Raw genomic sequence first — 21,049 nt, forward strand, 5'->3', positions numbered from 1 at the left:
CTGCTTCTCCCCACCCCCTGCTGCTCTCTCCAGTACCCCAGATCCCGGCTCACTACCCTCCCCGCTGCTTATGTGCAGCTGCCCACGCCATCTATCCCGGGGGGACAGGCAGGGAAGGGTTAGCTTGCTTGCCTGGTTGCTGCTGCTGCTGCTGTCTGGGCCAGAAGAGCAGCAACCTGGCAGAAGTGGCAGCTGAGCAGGCAGTTTAACTCTTCCCTGCCTGCTCCCTATGACAGTTAGGGCAGGCAGCCACACATAAGTAAAGCCCTGGGGCAGGGGGTGGTAGGAGGCAGGGGGGAACCCTGAGAGGCAGGGGAGAAGTCCTAGGGGTGGGATGGAGAGCCCTCAAGTGGGGGAGATTTTTATCTTTCAGACCTTCAGGGCCCTACTGGTCTAAACATGTGACTGCTCCACACTCAAACTAACACTAACACCCATCTGTATTTGTGTAAAATAGTGTGTAACAAAGCTCATACTGAGTTTTGCCACGTGCACCTTTCATACAGTAGAAGTTGCATAAACCATCAGACAGCATCACAGGATGGTTTTGGAACCAGACCCTCAGCTGGTACAATGCTGTATTGCTCCACTGGAGAAAGTGGAGCTGTGTCCATCTGTACCACCTGAGTATAAGAGAAATAATCTAGCCCTCACCTGATGCTTTCAAGTCACGCTCCTCAAAGCACTTTACGAATGAGGTGAGTATCATCATTCTCATTTTACAGATGGCGATGATGAAGGACAAAGAAGGTAAAAGTCACTCAACAGGACCGTAAAAGACCAAGACATAGAACTCAGGCCTCCTGAGTTCTAATCCAGTGATCCTATAATCAGGATAAGAAATTGCCTTCCTCCCTAGCTTTGGGGGTCCTCATTTCACGTAACATTAAATCACAACATGAATGGACTGACTGCATTTGTGCTCAGGTTTTACATGGCGTTAAACAATAGTTGCATAAATTTCATTAAGAAATAAATTGCATTTCTTTGTGAAGAAAAGTATTTTCCTAGTTTAAAATACATTCTTCCCTCTTTTCCACTCAGCTGAAGAGCTAAGATGCCTGCAAGTCAGGGAAGTGAGCCACTCTCCTATACAATGAGAACAGTGTGCTTCTCAGTGAAATCATCCATCTGGAAAATGAAAACATGTTTCAAACCTTCTTAAAACTCGTTCCTTTGTCCATTATCTTTTCAATGTGAAATCAGTGCTGAGAAGAAGCACCATATTAAACACTGCTGGAGTCTGAACTCTTTATTCAGAGAAAAGGCAAAATACAGGCAATGAGAATGGTGGCTCATTCATAATAGTCATAGTTACAGAGTAGTTAGAGGTCAGAAGGGACCTGAACAGATCATCTAGTCTGACCCCCTGCCACTGGCCAGAGCACAGCTGGGATCACATAACCCCAGACAGGTGTTCATCCCACCGCTTTTTGAATTTAGCCAAGGTAGGAGGAGTGAGGACCACTTCCCTAGGAAGTTGGTTCCAGATCCTAGCCACTCTAAGAGTGAAATAGTGCCTACCAATTTCTAATCTGAACCTATTCTCCAGCAGCTTCTGCATTGCTCGTTGCCCCCCAGGTGCTGCTGGGGGTAATAGGGCCCTTCCTATTTGCTGTCGATCTCCCCTAACAAGTTTGTAGGCAGCCACTAAATCCCCCCTCAGCCTCTGTTTGCTGCAGCTGAACAGGTTCAGGTCCCTCAGCCTCTCCTCATAGGGCCTGCCCTGTTGCCCTTCAACCAAGTGGGTGGCTCTCCTCTGAACCCCCTCAAGGCAAGCCACATCCTTCTTAAAGTGCGGTGCCCAGTGCTGGACACAGTACTCCAATTGAGGCCAGAACAATCTCACGTAGAGGGGGAGTATCACCTCTGGACCAGCTTGAGATGCATCTTCGGATGCACGACAAGGTGCAATTGGCTTTGCTGGCTGTGGTCTGGCATTGGCAGCTCATGTTCATCTTGGAGTCAGTAATGACTCCAAGCTCCCTTTCCACCTCTGTGGTCTCAAGGGAGGAGCTCCCCAGCTTGTATGTATGCTGTGGATTCCTTCTTCCCAGGTGCAGCACCCTGCATTTATCTACAGTGAAGCCCATCCTATTACCATCCGCCCACTTCTGTAGTCTGTCTAAATCTAATTGCAGCCTCTCTCTCCCTTCGAGTGTGCCTACCTCCCCCCACATCTTGGTGTCATGGGCACACTTGGACAATGCGTTTTCCACCCCCTCGTCCAAGTCTTTGAAGATGTTGAAGTGTAGGCCCCAGGACTGAGCCCTGGGGGACCCCACTATTCACATACTGCCAGGTCGAGTACAACCTGTCCACCAATACTCTCTGGGTGCGCCCCATGAGCCAATTTTTGACCCATCCAACTGTGTAGGCATCAGTGTCACTCAATTTATTAATGAGAAGGGGTGAGAGACAGTGTCAAAGGCCTTCTTAAAGTCCAGAAAGTCTACGTTCTTGGCAACACCATCATTCAGGGATTTAGTTACCTAGTCATAAAAGGCCATCAGGTTGGTCTGGCAGGACCTGCCTTTGACGAACCCATGTTGATTTCCCCTGGGCATGATCTCCCCTGCTGGCTCCTCACAGATGAGATCCTTGATAATTTTTTTGAGGATTTTCCCCAAGACCAATGTGAGGCTTATGGACCTATAGTTTCCTGGGTCCTCCTTTCTCCCTTTCTTATAAATTGGGACCATAGTAGCTAGTTTCCAATCTCCGGGCACCTGGTCTGTGGACCACAATCGCTTGTACAGCCGGGCCGGGGCACAGCAATGACCCCCACCAGCTCTCTCAACATCTGTGGGTGGAGGGCATCAGGGCCTGCAGATTTAAAAACATCCAGCCCTTCCAGAAGATCTCTAACTACTTCTGCGCAGACCCAAGGCCAGCAGTGCTATCCCCAAGATTGCCCCTACCTGTGGTAGGAGAGCTGTCCTGGTCCCTGTCCAAGAAAACAGAGGCAATGAACTTGTTAAAAATGTTGGCTTTCCTGTCTGGCGTAGCCACAAGATTACTATTTCAGTCTAACAGGGGCCCTACACTACCCGGTGCCCTCTTCCTACTCCCAGTGTATTTGAAGAAGGACTTTTTGTTGTCCTTAATCCTGGTCGCTAGCCTGAGCTCCACTCCTGCCTTGGCCTTCCTAATGGCCCTCCTACACTCATGGGCCCTCTCTTCCAATGGGTGTATACCTCCCTTTTGGCCCTCAGGCATCCTCAAATGCCTTTGCTGAGCCATGGGGGTTTCAGAGCACTCTTACCCCCTTCTTTCAGTCAATAAGCCCCAACCGAGTTCAGGCTGTGCACTTTCTAATGGTCTGAAGTTAGTCTTCAAGTCATTTTGACTAGGGACAGACATTACATATAAACTGGTTTACGTGATTAGAAACTGTTTTAAACCTGTGACAGAACAGAAGTTCAGTGCACATAAACCAGTTTCAAAATGGCTGAACCTGGTTTTAGATAAACCTAGTTGAATGTAGTATCAGACTTAACTGATTTGAGTCAAACCGGTTTATGCAATGTCTGTCCTGACCTTTCATGGTTTAAGTTAAACCAGAGTCCCCCAGCATCCCACATGCTTTGCAGCCCTGGATTGTGCTGTCTACTCCAGAGAACAGGGCTGGCCTCACCCTTCTGCTCCCTAGCCAGAGCTCTGGCAGAGACTGCAGGCACAACAGGGTCTGCCTGGCTTCAGCCTCTCCCCACCTCCCCTCCACTGCTTAAGCAAGGATCCCCCCTCCATCCCTCCCATAGCATGGACCCCAGCTCCACGGAGCCTAGGCATGTGGTATGCTAGCTAATGCCTAGAGGTGTCTGTATGTGTGCAATTTTACTGGGACAAGCAGATAGAACAGTGTCTGCTTAGGGCTTTCTGAAACTAATCAACAGGTTAACTGGTAATGTCCCTTTTTTGGAAAAAAACTGTTTAAGAAGAACTTGAACTAATGAGATGCTTTTGTGTTCTTGATGGGCTGATAAAAGCTCTGTTATCAGCTCCTTGCTGGCTCCCTTGCCTATAGGTTTGCAGGCAGTATGAAGAAGCAGGGAGAGGGAGACTGAAAAGCTCAGTATCATCAACAGATGCATTCACTGCACACACACCCTTTGCATCAGAGTGGTAGCCCAGGGCTGGGGTCTGGCAACATTCCCGCCACTTGAACAGTGAGCAGGGGAAAGCCTGGGATGGTGCAGGCAGGGTGGGGGGTCCCTCCCTAGTCAGAGTGTCCTGCTAGGGCTTGGCCATGCCCCCTGCCCTCAGCTCATTACTGTCAAAGGGAAAGGAGACCTGCTCTAGCATCCCTTGGCTTCTAGCCTGAGCCACTGCAGGCATGTACTGCCATTTCTTCAGTCCATGTCTGTGCAGTTTCAAACTGGCTCAACCAAGGCAGATTAGACTAATCTGCATAGATTGAATCAATTCAGGCTCAGGCCTTTTGAATGTCTGTCCATAGTCTTTAGGGCTAGATCCAGGATGGGAGAGAATACTCTCAATTATACTCAACTGAGGACTTAATTCATTCCTTGTCTATTGAGCTACCTTAGAAATGTATAAAAGCATGCCTACAACATATGGCATTGATACAAATTCCCCTCTGTACTAGAGGAATTCTTCCCACCATTGCCAACATGGATCACCTCTATTAATGTTAGCACTCTGGGACTCCTACTATAGAGGTACAGTGCTGCTACTGCTTGAAGCAGAAACAGTTTGGGGGTGGAGGATGTGGTTTCAAGTCCTAGCTCTGTGGATGACTTTATTTGTGGGCTTGCCTAACTGTGAATATTTGGAATGCCAGCCTTATGCATGTGATGAGTGAGGCATGAGAAGAAAGTGCCAAATTTTGTCCCTTGCTCCAACCCCTGACTTTCAAATGGCAATGTTTCAACTGGACTGCAAATCATGACAGAATGTTGCAGCACTGTATCATTTTACAATACTGTTAGGATGTAGTGGAGATCCCACTGAGGGGAGAATTTTCAGTCTGAAGGGAAATGTGTGACCTTATTTCACGTTTTCTCATTAATATATCAGATTTCTTGCAGTAATCCAGTTTTAAAAATGGCTTTACAGGAAACCTCAGGGGTACCTTTAGCTCTAAAACATAATAATGTATAAAAGACCTATTTAATGTAAAAATCTTGTTACAGCAAACGTTTCCTTGTGTCTCTTTCTTTCCAGAGCATTAAAAGAATATATTACTGTTAGCACTCTTTCTACAGCTTTACAGCAACTTATATAGTGTTCGTAGTCTTATTGAGTTTTCTGTTTAGACAAGAGTTATAAATCACAAGAAATTACCAGGTTGATTTGAATTCTGGGTATATAGTTTCATGTATAAATATAATAAAAATGAAATTATAAAAATATTGGAGAAAGGAAAAACTATTGAACTCGGCTTTATTTTTTAATTTCATTTTCTGCAAGCAGTGTGAAGCTATCTATTCCCTTCCTGTAAAATGTGAGGAAAGGTTATTTTATACTTACCTTATTAAAGGAGAGACATATTTCCACAATTCCCCCATTTCCCTATATTCCATGTCCATAATCTCTCCATCTAGGAGACAGAGGATATTTGCTATGCTTGGTACATTTTTGAGTGTATCCTCAAGTCAAGCTAAAAGGGCAAGACAACTCTGAGATGAGTAGCCCTGCTGTATGGATTACTCTAAAGATCCTTCCTGGGTTCATAATATTCTTGTTACAGCTTGGTATTCAATCACTTCTAAAGGTACAGGAAGGCAAAATGAGCCTGACCATCACCTCTACAAGATGACAAGAGATAAGATGTCTAGTTAACCTTATTTGAATCAGACCAGTCTAGCAAGACAACTCTACCATGTTCTTTACAAGCCCATTTATAGCATCTGATGAAGCAGACTGCAGCCTACAAAAACTCTTTGAATGAGCTAGTCTGCCTTCCTTCAGACGAACAGAGTTAACTACCCCTAGCAAATGAAGTGGACTTCTGGAGGTGGTAATAATATTCACTTTGTAAATATTCCATTCTAAAGAATTCTTTGAAATTATTCAAGAAGCAACATATGACATTCTCCTGAATATTACAGGAAAGTGAGCTAAAGCTAATGTTTGCATACAAAAATGTGCCTCCCACCAGGTGCTCAAAAATATTACCAGTTTGTGGAAAGCCTCAGTGACCCATTGGGTTGGACTCTGAGGTCAGAATACAGGTGATGAAAAGGCAAGAGCCCTACCTCTGATAAATTATACAGTTTGCAGTGTGGTCCAGAGCCCTGACACTCTGGCTTCAGGTGCATCTCTCCTTAATTAATCCGGGACACTGAAAGAACCATTATATTCTTATTTCAGAATTCAAATGTTAGTGCTGCAGGGTCTTCTGTAAACTACTGGGATCTTCTTAACTTGGACTTCATGTGAAGAGCACTGCAAGGGCAGGCGCATGCAGAGATGAGGGTGTGTATTCCACTCAGCATACTCGACCGAAGGATTTTCCAGTATTTCACAAGCAATAATTTAGCCTCACCATTTGGTACCCAGTAAAAAAGGGAAGAATTTGCTTTAAAAGTTAGTTTAGCTTATAAGAATGACAAATCTTTCATTATTCTCCAGCCTGTATTTTACCTAAAGAACACAGATTGAAAGAACAGCAGGGAACCTTGTAGAGGGAAGAAGTTAACTAAATTTTTTCCCAATGTTTTGCAAATAAAAGTAACAAATTGTGAATGCTGTTCCTCAGAATGCTGCCAATCAGCATGGTGTGAACTTGAAAACCCAGCTTGTATACTGTAAATAATAATACAATATTAAGACTACATATTTAAATACAAATAATTCAGGTAACGTGCACTGGGATAAAATTTATATTACTATGAAAACCTTATTTTCCTCCAGTCTCTGGCTTTTTTTTGTGTTTAAACATGTTATCGTAAATTTTCTGTAACACAGGTTTCTTCATTTATTATATTAGAATCTAACTGAATACACAGCTTTAAAAAGTCATTTTCTTCTTATCTTGAAATGACTTAGCTTAGCCTTGATGAGCCAGTTGAAGAGATAAAATCACAGCTTGTATTCTTCCTGACAGGAAGACATTATTACATTCAGAATGTAGTTAAAAATAAAACTGGTGTAGATAACCTATGGTGCTCCTCTATGGCTAATACTGTTATTTAATCAGACTCTTCACAAGAGACTAGGACTAAACTAGAAGTAGGGCTAAATTACATCTTGCCTTTAGAAATTATTATTTCTTGAGGTTTGGGTTATTGTACTACGTGGTGGTTGGAAAATTGGGCTCAGGTTTCTAGTTCTATTTATTTTTGTATTTTTTGAAAAGTTAACCTTTTTTTTTTTTTGGTGGAGAAGCTGGGAGATGAAAAAGAAATTAAAATGAAGTATCTTGCTGAAACTGCCTTATTGAAATGGTGGCTACAATCCTCCACCCCCTTTTTTTTCCAGAAAATTTTGGGCCATAGATACAAAGGAATTTAGATGCTCTGCCACTCAACAGAACTCTTAACCTAAACTTATGGATATACATTTACCCTGGAGCAATTTACCCTAGATTATACTCTGGAATGTAATTACACTGATGTCCAGAGCATGCACATGACCAGATCCCCTACAGCAGTGACCTGCAATAGGTGGGCACTATTACAGTGCTTTACCAGTAGGGGTCGGGGTGGAGGAGCCAGTAATACCCTGTTTGCGCTAATGAAAATAACTAGAACTTAACTAGAGCATAAAATTTACACTGGGGCAAAGTTACTGATTTTTTCATGGAGTAACGTTACCCTGGAGTACGTGACTTATCCTGGTATGAAGTTGTACATCATAAATCCCCTTTTACCCTGGAACAAAATCAAATTACTCCAGAGTAAACATGTTGTGCACTTTTTCTCTGTTAGTTGAACATATTCCCAACCCAACAGATAAGGCTTAGACATAATAGGTATATCTAAGAAACATCAACTCTATTATCACAAGACAACACCATTGAAGAGTCTGTCATTATTACCATTAAAAGAAGGAATTAAGATTATATCCTTTCCATGTACTGATACAGTACTTCTCTATACTTGCAGCTGCATGAAACTGCTGTACATATACCAACAAATCTACCTTAGTTTACCTATAGGGCATGGTTCAAATTACCTCAATATATACCTAATTTATGAGTTGCAGTGCCTAATTGTTAGTCCCTCCTTACAAGTAGCCAATGGAAAATGCCTAAGTAGAGGGGAACACAACACTCAAAACCTAGTAAAGTACAGGGATGCATTTGAACTCTCCATTATGGATTTATGTTCACTTGCAATTCACAACACTTAACCACCCTTCTGAGATTCTGAAGATAAGTGATTCAGAAGGCAGTAGGGGTACTGCTGTCCACGTTTTGCCCCCAGACCTAGTATATTTATCCAGGCCACGTACTGTAGCCCTACCATAATCTGAGAGGATTAAACGCAGTGCCCAAGAGAGTGCTCCGACTGCCAGGCTATAGAAAACTCTAGGTGAGGGTGCTCCCCATAAGCCCCATTGAAGCTGGGTCACCGGACAGATAAGGACACAAGAGTCATGGAGTGAGGAGACAAAGTAATAGGGATCCTGCCACTTTAACCAAGTGGTTAGGGTTCTCCTCTAGAACGGCTTGGTTCTGGTTCTGGTTCCTTGCTGTATATGCACCAACTATGGAAATCTGATTCTGGCCTAGCACTGTGCTATGTGCCAACACTGTGTAAATTAAAGATCCCAACATAAGGAACAAAAACACTTTCTCTCTCTCTCCCCCACCAGGTGATCTGTCTTGTTAGGAAAATTATTTCTGGGGGAAGCCTTTACTGATTATCAATTTGGGGCTGAGTCTGATCTGTTCTAGCAAAAGGGTTCAATTGCTGAGGTCATAGCTTAAGAAAGCTTTGACCCTCATGCTTGATAGTGAAAAAAACATGGGGTCTATTCATCACCAGAACCTTGCAGATGTGTTTGGAGATTCTGTAGGAAAAGAAAATCATTGATGCAGGTAAGTTACTACTGAAATGAATAGAAAACTAACTGAACTCGTAAAAACTGGTGTGATAAAAGAGTTTGAGAAGTGGATGGCAACTGGGGATGGTGAGGGCATTACATGTAGGTTTATTCAGCATAAGTCAGACTACTATTGTCTTTATCTTTTACATTTACTGACACATTTCCGCTTGACAAGCAAATACAGATGGATTCATTTATAAAGAGAGACAGGATTTTTTGCTAGGCTTCAGCATACATGAAGAGCAGAAGACACTCTGCAGAAAGAGGTTTCAAAAACATAACACTACTTCAGAAAGAGTCAGTCCAGTTTTCTGAGCAAAAGAATAAAAAGTAGCAATTCCCAGGGATTCAGTAAAGAAACCAAGGGCAGGCTACTAGGTCACCTGGTAAATGAACAAGGTGCAGCTTGAGTCTAACTAAGTTACACAACTATTGTGTAGGGGCAAGTCTATTACACCTTTTGGTTGCTGACTGCCCTCTAGAGACAAGCAGATGTCTCTCTATTCTTATAATGGGAGCGCTTACACCATGGGTGAGCAATTATTTTGGGTGGAGGGCCCCTTACTGAGTTTTGGCAAGCCATCAAGGGCCGCAAGACAGGCAGCCAGGGACAAATTAATATTTATTTTCTAAATTTTTTATGGGCTCCGTGGGCTGGATAGAATGGCCTGGTGGGCCACATCCAGCCCGCTGGCCGCATTTTGCCCACCCCTGACTTACACAATTAACAGGGCTAACAAAATCACGCCTGCACTTCAGTCAGGTAACTCAGAATTAGTATAAAACTGCACTTTAGTTGGTGGCCTTGTTTATAGCATCGAACTTCATAATGCTTGACTTACTGAATACAGGTAATAACCTTCTTTTGTTACTAAGGCTACTTTACTTATCGTACATGGGTATTAAGACGCAACTTGTTTGTCAACTATTATGTTTTAATGTAAAAAATAGAGCCCGGAAGATCAAGTTGAACACAGATGAATTAGTTAATTGATTACAACTATAAAGACCATAATCAATTAGTGAATAAACTATGTTTCCAGTTCTTGGTCTATGTAGAACTGCAGGAAATAAAATGAAGCAAACTGTGCATACTGTTGTATACTTCAGGGCCTTGCTACACATTAATTTTAGGTGGCGCTTGGAGGACTTAACCCCTGGATTGACCACACCAGGGGTAGGCAACCCCTGGCATGGGTGCCAGAGTGTGGCACATGAAGGCATTTTGCTTGGCACATGTGCCTTGAGGTGGACAGTGGAGAAGGGGCTGGGGCTGCACTGCCACAACAAGGATCATTCCCCTTACAGCTCCTCCACCATCCATCCTGCACACAAACATCTTACAAATTGAGGTTGCGGGTGTTTTTCCTCACTCTGCCCAAAAACGTTGCCTACCCCTAGTCCACACAGTAACACATGAAAGTAGTTTTAAGCACACTTTAGGCAGCTCAAAGTTATGCCACTCCAAGGCAGGTTTATCTCTGATCTCGCCAGCCCCCTACTGGCAAGATGTAGCTGTGCAGGTGGGGGAACAGTCAGTGAAAAATTTTAAAGTGTGACTGCTCTGAACTGGAGCTGGCACAAACACAGATCAACATTTGAGCAGCTCTAAGTGCAGTGTGTAACAAAGGCTGCCTACAAACTCATCAGGGGAGATCAACAGCAAATAGGTAGAGCCCTTTTCTCCCCAGCACCACCTGGGGTGACAAGGAACAATGGTAATAAGCGGATGGAGAATAGGTTTAGGTTAGAGATAAGAAGGCAATTTTTTACAGTTAGGGTGGCCAAAATCTGGACCCAACTCCCCAGGGAAGTGGTCCTCGCCCATACCTTGGGCAAATTCAAGAGGGGGTTGGATGATCACCTGTCTGGGGTCTTGTGAACCCAGCATTCATTCCTGCCTGTGGTGGGGGGTTGGGCTAGATGATCTGTTCAGGTCCCTCCTGACCCTAGCTAATATGAAACTATGAGGCTTTTATTTATACTCCACTTGCTCGCAGCATACGTTTATAGACTTAGCTAACCCTCTTGGGTTGGTTTAAAAGCACTAATACAAGAACAGCAAAGTACCAGATACAAAAAATATTTTACTAACATCTGCCAGACTATTTAAAAAGTGGAAATATAAAAATGCAAAGCATGTGAGTTATCTATGGGTGGTAGAAAAGAAAACCTCTTTCTAGACAGGTTTTAAAAATATTTTGTAAAAATAATGCTGGGACAGAGTTTAGCTAAGCCTCTTAAGTGATATCATTGTGAGCCTGGCTAGCAATTTAGAAAAATGTAAAAGAGGTCTTTATCATTATGAACATATGAGTTAAATGGATTCCCAAACAGATATTAATGAAAAAGAAATTAATATATATACATCCTATTTTCTAACAGGCAAAGGAAATTGTTTTTATACCTACTAATACATTTCAATTAACTTAATCTTAATTACTAAATAAAATTTGACTGGACTTCATCTAAATATCTGAAAAAAATAAATATATTTTGCTATTTTTTATTCAGAACTGTGTGGCTACTAAGGTTCCCTCTAAGCTGTGTGCGTGCATGGCCGTGCACAAGAAAAAATCTTGCCACGCAGTAAATTTTTAATGCCCCGTACCAACCCCAAACCGGCCACAGGAGTGGGGAGGGGCAGGCACACTGAGATACTTGCGCACTCCTAGGCATGATGGCAGCCGCAGGCAGGTAAGTGTCACTGTGTTTGTGGGGGAGGGCAGGCAGATCGAGACCTCCACAGCGCAGAAGGAAGAATGGTAGATGCAGTGCGCTGCCTTGCTCCCTCCTACACTGCGGGGATTGTCTCACAACCTAGCCCAGCCAGGGGCCCGTTCACTGTGAATGGGGCCCCAGCTGGGCTGGAGCAATTGGAGCCCAGTGGTTCATCCAGCACATTGACTGCCCTCCACCAGCTGCCCTGCGCTGCACCCCTGGATGAGCTGCTGGGCACTCATTGCCCCATGTCCCAGCCCAGAGTGCGGTGGCCCCTCCACACACGTGGCACAGGCAGCCAAGTGAGGGCACATGTCCCGGCCCAGCCCCCAATCTTTGTGTGGGGCAAGGGCGGGTGGGATCAAGGTGCAGTCAATCTGGTGCTATCATCAGGCCCTTCTGCACAGGCAGCCTGATGCTGGATGACCCCAGTAGCTCCTTTGTGTAACAACTCTGCAGGTTGAAACACCAGTTGCAGGGGTACTGCAACTGCAAAATATAGTACTTTTTTTTTCCAACCTAGAATCAGGATCCAGAAGGAAGAATAGTTAATTATGTGACAGCTGAAAACACTGGCATCCACATGTAATTTTGGAAACATAACAGATTCCTTTATTAGAGACAGAATTATCTGTGGGCCATCTGGGCCTGAAATGAGGGAGAGTTTGCTGAGAGAATTATGAAAGTATCTTTATGCACCCTGGTAAATCCACAGTGTGTCCATACCTTAAGAACCATGCCCAGTTCTGGTACCCATGCCTCCAAAAGGATATAGAAGAGCTAGAGAAGCTCAGAGGTGTGGAGGGGCTTCCTGATGAGAAGATACTAACAAAGCCAGGCCTGTTCAGTTTAGAAAAGAGATGCTCGAGGGGAGACATGACAAGGATTTACAAAATACTAAATGATGAAGGTAAAGTCAATAGGGATTTATTACTGATTAGCTCTCATCAGTGAAGAACTAGAGGTCACAAAACGAAACTACCGGATAGTAAGTTTAAAATAAGCACAAGGCAATTCTTTTTCACCCAGTGTGTTATTGAAGTGGTGTACCTGGTGGCTGTGTTGGTCTGAGACAAAAAGACATACAAAAAACTAGCTGAAGATGGAAGGCTGTCCCTCCATCTTCATTTTTGAGGAACAGCCTTCCATCTTCAGCTCCCTCTGTCCAAAAATGAAGTTTATTTCCTACCTATGGGGACTTTTTTTACCATCTTGTACCATCTATACTTTTCCCAGAGCCTGACAAAGTGACTTTGATCTCAAAAGCTTGCAGAAAAGGACAGTTTTCTTGCAATTTCCCACTTGGTCTAACAAAAGGTATCATTTTGGAACCAAGAGTTTTAGTTTTCTGTATGTCTTGTTAAAGTGGGGAACTCAATGACACCAGATGCAGTGGAAACTGAGGAGTTCAGCCAGGTTTGGCTGAAGGATTTGGTCATGTTCCTGGAGGAAATGGGATATTGGTAGCTAACAATGTTCCCTGTAAGTTGCTCACAGACTGAAGTGGCGCATTCACAGACCACTACACCTTAGAGGGAACATTGGTGACTACCGATGAAGGGAAAATAACTTAATGCAAACAAACTGTGTATGGAAAATACATCTAAAATTACACACACTTTAGCGATGAGATCTTTCCATCTTCACAGAAGGAAACAAAACTTGAAAACACTAGTGATAGCTAGGTGGCATAAAACTTTTATAATATAAATTATTCACTTCATAAATTATCTATTTAGTTAATGGTCAAATGCATACAGTCAGTAATGGCTTAAAAATTACTGAATGAAAAGCTCTCTTCATCAGCATAGCCAATATTTAACAAATAAAATTAGTTTTTGATAGAATATCTAACAACAGTCTATTAGAATAAAAGGAAATGAAATAGTTATCTCAAGATTTAAACTTCAGGGCTAGACACAGAAATTACACATAAACTGGTATAAATGATCAGAAACCAGTTCAAATCTGTAACACAACAGAAGTTCAGAGCACACAAACTATTTTCAAAATGGCCAAAACTGGTTTAAAATAAACCTGGATGGATGCAGTATCAGACTTAACTGATTTAACTTTAATCAATTTATTGAACTTCTGTCCCAGATCCCCTCTAGATTCAAGTTAACTCACATCTCCCCTATCCCAGGATGCTTTGCATCTCCCCTACAACTCCCTTCTTGCAAGGTGGGTGGGCTAGACTTGGCTCAAGCTGTCTGCTCCATCCAAGCAGGGGGGCTTTCTCTAGCACCCCTTGACTTCTGGCCTAGGCCATGGCAGGCATATGACTGTATTTCTAGAATCAAAAGTGAATATCTATTCACTTGCTTATTGGTTCAATCTAAGCAACTTAGGCTAACCTGTGAAGATTGAATCAATTTAGTCTTGGGCTTTTTGACTGTTTGTACTTAGGCCAGTTGTACACCAATTACCCGGAGGAGTTGATTTTGAGAAAGAACAATTCAAACAACTAGTTTACATATAAACAGCCCTCTTCATTTCAAGTGTGTTATTTGAATGGAACCAAGAGTAGAATATCTTTAACAGGGAGCCTGTTTCAAAATCATAATTGGATGACATTCTCAGCTGCAAGATACAGCATTCCATTGGGTATTATTATCTACTTACATTGCAAAAGCATAAATATAATTTATCTAACTCTCCAACAAGGTACAAATGCTACAGCCTGAGGTAAAAATACCTAGTTATCCTGTGATAATAAGCTAAGTCTAGAAAAGTATAAGCTAGTTTCCCTGTTGTGATCAATATGTCCATATTTCCATTAACATTTCTATTAGGCAAAAACACAGCAAGACATGAAGATCCACTCTTACAAAAATGGAAACAAAACCATCTCACTAGCAGATGATATTGTTCAACTGCTCTATTTCTGCTTACCATCTGTGGAGCATCCACTGGTACCATCACTAGAACAATAACGCATTTCAATCCTTTGTCTTCCCACTTCCAGCAAATTTGGGTCAGGCAGTCGTGCCTTGCAAGTATATCGAAACCGTTGTTCATAGTGGCCACCATTGTCTGAGATATTGACTGGAGTCCAAGGAGTCCATGGGGTGGTTTTTTTTAACTCTGGACAGGCGTTGGTGTTACAAGGTTGATATTCCTAGAAGAAAAATTAGCAATTATTTAAATTTGCTGCACAGTAAGGACTATACAACCCAAGAAGAAACTTTGATCTATCCCTCTTTATTTCCAACATTTATCCTGGACAAAGCATGATGAATTTTAGCATTTCAAATTGAAGGAATTTTCTGTTTGTAGGGGTGGAAATCTATTTCCTTCTGTGTGTCTAAATGGCAGTTTTCTAGTTGTCTGCCTGATGGTTTTTGGCTCTCAGTTTGTGATTTGGCCATGTAAGTGTATGCACTGCTTGGGCATATATGCAGCTATGTTCATGCATACCCAAACATAAGTCCTGGAAAAAATAATGTGGTGGGGAAAGCCCCAAAGCCACATGTTTTAGCCCCAGTACTTGAGTGGTTAGGGTACCACCATACTAGACTTGGCATTACCAAACTCTGGCCTTGATCATCATCTCTGTTGCTACTTTTAAGGCTAAGGCACAGCCCCTTGCATTTATCTTCCACTGACTGAAATGAATGGAGGGTAGCACAGTGGGGAATTTTCTGCTGCTTTGGGAGTAAGAGCCAAATGTATGACCCAGAGCCTACTTCTTCTTCCTAGGGCAGCACCCACTGCACTGAGCCACATACCCTTGTTCTTGCCTGTTTATTTCCTAGACCCATGTATCTCCATCCTTGAGCTGTCCCAGGGCTAGCTGCAATAGGATTGATTGCCAGAGAAGGGGCCTAGATAACGCCCGACTGGTGGCATGATGCCTGGTGCCCTCCTCCTGCAAATCAGAGACATAGACTCAAGCTTGAATGAGGGAGCTAGGACCACTCAACTCCTGGGGCTAAGCTATGAGAAAGACTTTTACATCTAGGGACTAAAATCCACTAGTACTGTATTTCTGGCTGCCTGTATTCTTGTAGATTAGGCCCCTGGAAGATGTTACACTTAAAATGAGAATAATTAGTTAATCTCATTTTAAAATGTAACCTGGCCACACGTTCAGATAATTAATGGTTTTACAAAAAGCAAAACCATCCACAAAATTGTTAAATGAAAATGGTTTTAATGGTGCCTTAAAATGAATGTGTACCTGGGTGGACTACACAGGGGCTTGCATAGGCCCAATATGGCTCCTGCCAGCTGCCAAACAGCTAATCACTGGCAGCGTGGGAAGAGGACCGGGGCTAGCATGGGCCTCGGTGCAGTCCCTGTGCTGCCCCCCCTTGTTGCATATGTGCATAGCCAGTGTGTATCCTATTAAGCACGTGGTCTCTGTGCATACAGCAATGTATCCACAATGCAGGGGAAATGGAATTGATACTTGTGTGTAAGTGGTATTTTTGGTACTAAGCTAGAAAGCTGCCATTCAGATGCACAAAGGGAAATAGAATTTCATCCTAGTTGTAACACAGCAAGCTGTTATTTACATTAATAAACACTAGATTCAGCTATATCTGTAGCAACAGTAAAGTGCAAACTCAAGGGTATGATGTGCTGGATCTATCATTTATAGCAGCTAAAACATTTATACATCTCAAACTCAAAAAATGAATTAACTATAAATGCAATATACAAAACATTAATTAATTCCCTGGTTAAACTCTGGCTGGTGACAAAAAAATCTACCTAATCTCCAGGGGGTTGCAGTGTATGGGACAACAGACATATTTTGCTTTCATTACACACATACGACTGTACTAATTTCAGTGTTGTCATAGAAGCATAACTCAAAGTATAATATTCTTAAGAGATGACATTCCCCTAGCTGAAAGATCTAGCCTTCCACTATTTATTATTTACTTATTTGCTCATGTCACAAGAATGTAAATATCATTTACCTAATTCTCACAGGGGGAAGTAAATTAATGAGTCATCTTGTACATAAATTTTGCTATGTCATTTCACTCAGTATTTTCAGTTTTCTTTCTTTGAAAAATTAATTGTAGTTCATGTTTATTCAGAGCATATGGTGTTTACTGGAGTGGCTTTATCTAACTGCTACTCTGAGTGCCATGGCAAGGGAAAGGAGCCTTAACCTTTATAGGTTGACTTCTGCTGTCACTTACACAGCTGCAAAACCACTGAATTCAACATCTGCACAAGGGCTTGTTTTGTCTTTTAATTTTTTTTTTTAATGGTTATACAGGATGGGCTCAGGTCTCTACTCTTCTGTGTTGTCTTTCTATGGGTACTAAACCAGAACAGTTAAATTGTCCACCCACTTGGAAAACATCTACATAAACAAACTTAACGAGGCAGTGGAAAAACAGGTCCCAAGCAAAAGGTGCACATGTTCTCTGGCAAGGTGGACTTCAATTTTATGGCAGACTCACTGGTTGAATTGAGACGAGAGGAGACTAAACACAACTAACAGCTGTTTCCAGAGAATGACAGTTATCGTGCCTTCTAGTTAGGGGTCAGTGCCCTTGCACACAAAGACTGGCATGCTAGGCCATTCTCATCCATAGGTGGGGGTTGAGTCTGTGTGATCCAGTGCACCACAAAGTGTTTTAACTACTGGCTTGCAGACTAGGTCTGTGTTCACCAGCTCTCCTCTTGTAACTGGCCCACTGGACAGCCAGGAAGAGACACTATGTTGGGTTAGGAAGAGGAACTCAAGTGAGTGGTTCAGTGAGGTGGATGTTGCCTTGGAAGACCAGGGACTCTGTCCCCAGTGGGGTAGAAACTGTCTGACTGCTGTTCATGTAATAACATTTAAACGCGAAGTGCAGTAACCCAGCTTGAAGAGGAGGGATGAAGAGTGCTTTGAGTAGTTCCTAGCCCAGGGGTCGGCAAAATACAGTCCATGGAATGGATACAGCCCACCAGGCCATTCTATCCAGCCTGTGAGGCACCTAAAAGGTTTAACAATTAATATTTATCTGCTCTTGGCTGCCTGTCAAAAATGGCAGGAGCTAGGGGCAGTACGAGCCAGGGACAGTAGGCCCCAGGGGAAACCGACAGGACCCAGCACCAAGGCTATTGTGTGATCACCTCTGTGTAAACTACATAAAAACATGTAAATCAGGACAAAAATATATTTTTTAATCAAATTAATGAATGTTGTAGATGTTCAATTTTTAGAATATAATTTGGTATTTTTCTGGTTCGGAGATGGTAAAACCCCTTGCTGAAAGGAGTATTTCTGGGGGCAAGGGGGGGGACTTCTGGTGAGAAAGGTCGGGGGTTAGGGGACAGTACTTCCAGTCCCAAAACAATGACCGGGGGTGGGGCACCTGTCAAGGGGCAGGGCTACCCATGCAGCCCTTGATAACTTGCCAAAACTCAGTAAGCGACCCTCTGCCCAAAAGAACTGCCTGCCCCTGCCCTAGCTCATAGCCTGGTCTCCTCTGTGAGAGGGAGGACTATCATCTGACTGGTTCTCTGCACAAGTGCCCTAATCAGTTGGCTGTAGGACTAAAAATTGGGAGGATTCTCCTCCTTCATCTTACTTCTACAAATAGGTGTATAAGGTGATCCTAATTTACCAGAAGTTGAAACAGAATTCAAACTTCTCATGAATGACAAATATTTCAGTGTTGCAGCTATGTAGATGCCAGTTAGGTCCCTGGCAGACATTACTTCCATCAAGAAAAAGGTAATATCACTCAACAGAAACTGCCATGTGACCAGCTTCACATTCAAAGACCAAGCTATCCAGAGGAGAAAAAGGCATCTTGGAAACTTGCTCTCCCAGCTTTTATGACGATCCAGGGAGACACTGTGAACCAGGTTGGTGGGGGGGAGCATGCAGAAGAGGCAGGGCTCAAACTCTCCAGTAACCTTATGAGGTGCTTTTTTCGCATGTGCTTGTCCTGCCCACAGATTTCTGAACAAATCCTCCCCCCCAAGCATGTCACTTGAGTGTTTGTTTAGACTGGGTTTCAGAGACAGGTGCTAATGGCTTCTTAAAGAAGCAGCCTTGAAAGCCAGTTGAAGAAAGAGAAGTGGGGCAGTGAGTCATGGCATCTGCTACTGTGCTCTGGGGCAGCAGTTAAGCCTCATTCCTCCTGCACGAAGGCAAAGTGAGGAGGTGGGGAAGAGATACAGGGAAGTCTACACTGAGATACTTAAGAACCTGGCCAAACACCATCACTCTGTGTGTGGCATGCCACGTGTTCAAATTAAAGCTTGTTAGAAATCAGGTACAAAAATGTTCTACATTTCTCAAATGACTAATTTATGGCTCATTGGCCATTTTTATTAGGTGTATTACTTTGCATATGTAGTCAGTTAATTTTACAATATATGTAACATGTCAGGGGTTTCTTGTGATTCTGTAGGTGCCACTTAGGTGCACAAAAAGGTGAAATTTGCAGATTTGACCCTAAGTTTAAATCAGATACCTGAAACTAGTCAAAAGACTTGATTTATAATGAAACATTTCAGTCTTCAAGAGATTACATTTTAGAATTTAATGCTACAGATGTAGATCAGGAGAGCAAGGCTTTACAAATCCTAGAGGCCCTAGCAATAGCAGGTAAAAGATATACTCAGATGATACTGGAAAGAGAACCACTTGCCATGCTGCAGTAATGATGAGGCACCAGCAGGGGCTCTGCCAGTATGACCTGGGGTAAAAATTCTTTTCCACCTCAAATCCAGTGGTCTGTATATCCTGTATGTTGGGACAAGATACCCCAGTCAGGTATCCAAGAAGGGAGTTCTCTGGCAATACAGATTAGTAGAGTTCTGGTAGAGCTCACCCCGTCTTCTGTCCTACTTCCAACTACGGCCAACTTCTGATTCAGAAGAAATGGGAAATAATCTAGCCAGGCATGTGTTGGGGGAAAAAACCTTTTTCTCTTCCTGGTAGGAAACTAGCATAATTCTGAGATAACATATGCAAGTCTGCATTAAGCATATGAGCATCTTGAAACTAACTCTGGCAACACAATTCTCTTCAGACATATACTTTGCTCTTGTCTATATACAGAGGCAGTATAAAATAATATTGTTTAAGGGAACAGATGGTACATGTAATGCAGTAATACCAAAATCATCCAGACTTATGTTTTTATACAATGTTGGTAATACATCAAAGATAATAGCACCTCAGAAAAAGAGAAAAGGATAGCCATGCTGGAGGCAAAGCATTCTTTGAATTCAAATGGCAGAGAATAATGTGTTGCTTTGAACTCAGAAAAACTGCCTGCTTGAGCAAGGAGAATATCACGTCTTTTAAAAAGAGCTGGCTCACAGAATAAATAATGAATTAAGCACATCCACCTTTTTGGTCTGATTTTCACTATAAATTAGAGAATAATGTTGATTAATGCTGTGCTGTGATTTTATGCATCATATTCTCATTTTTAGCTTCTATTGTTACAGGTAACAATACCAGTTTCCCAAACAGTGTTTTTTCCCCCCTATTTAATATATTTATTACTTTTTTTGCAGTTTCTTCACTGTTTCTTTTATGCGTACACTACCTCCTGGTTGTATGCATTTCTTCTGTTCTCTTCTCAGTTCTTCTTTGTGATCTGTGGAGGTAATCTCTCACACAGACAAGACACCTAAATCAACATTAACAACCCATTCAGATTCACTCAGCACATTAGTTATCTTTAGGATTCATTTTTAATATGCTGTGTTGGCTGCGAGATTCTTACTGAATTGCTGAATAGTTCACTGACATACAATAATTTTATGCTTCTATTGGTCCTGTGCTTCATTGTGCCTATTTTATATAATTTTTCAAAATAATATTCTCAACAGAGTTTTTCTGGGTTACTCAAAATCTGCTCACTTAAAGACTAGATTCTCAGGTGGTGTAACTTATTATAACTTAAACAGGTCTTGTCCAAAACGTGTTTAATGCACAGGGAATGAAAAAGCCAAAAGAAAAGATAATTACACAGATGCAAACCTAATGGCCTAACGTGCTACTAGAGATGAGGTATGGCTGGACCAGCCAACCCAGAGGGCCATCTCCTATGCTTTACTCTGCATCAACACTGTGTGATTAAAGGAAAGACCGTTAACTGAATTTTTCATGATAAAACCATTAGAAATGGAAGCTGCTCTTCTCTTTCACTCTTATGCGATTGGTGTGGTGGAAGCCCACAATCAGCTGTTTTGTGCAGTGTATTGTGGGAGGGATGCACAGCAGAAAAGAGTCTCCTGTGTGGATTTGTCCTCCTCACTTGTTGTCTGTGATGTGTTTCTGTAGCTGCCATCCCCATTATGGCTTCTAAGCATCCCGCTAGCTTACCTC

General features: G+C 42.6%; 1 protein-coding gene across 1 annotated transcript in view; it reads right to left on the reverse strand.

Moving 5' to 3' along the window:
- The window catches only part of SEMA5A (semaphorin 5A), a 429,765-nt gene that overhangs the window by 42,250 nt on the left and 366,466 nt on the right, over positions 1-21,049 (reverse strand). The window contains exon 15 of the mRNA XM_019541437.1: positions 14,635-14,860. Within this exon, the coding sequence (XP_019396982.1) occupies positions 14,635-14,860 (226 nt within the window). The remainder of the gene's footprint in view (positions 1-14,634; positions 14,861-21,049) is intronic.

Source organism: Crocodylus porosus, unplaced genomic scaffold (genome assembly GCF_001723895.1).
Source record: "Crocodylus porosus isolate Cpor-Errol unplaced genomic scaffold, CroPor_comp1, whole genome shotgun sequence".
NCBI lineage: Eukaryota > Metazoa > Chordata > Crocodylia > Crocodylidae > Crocodylus > Crocodylus porosus.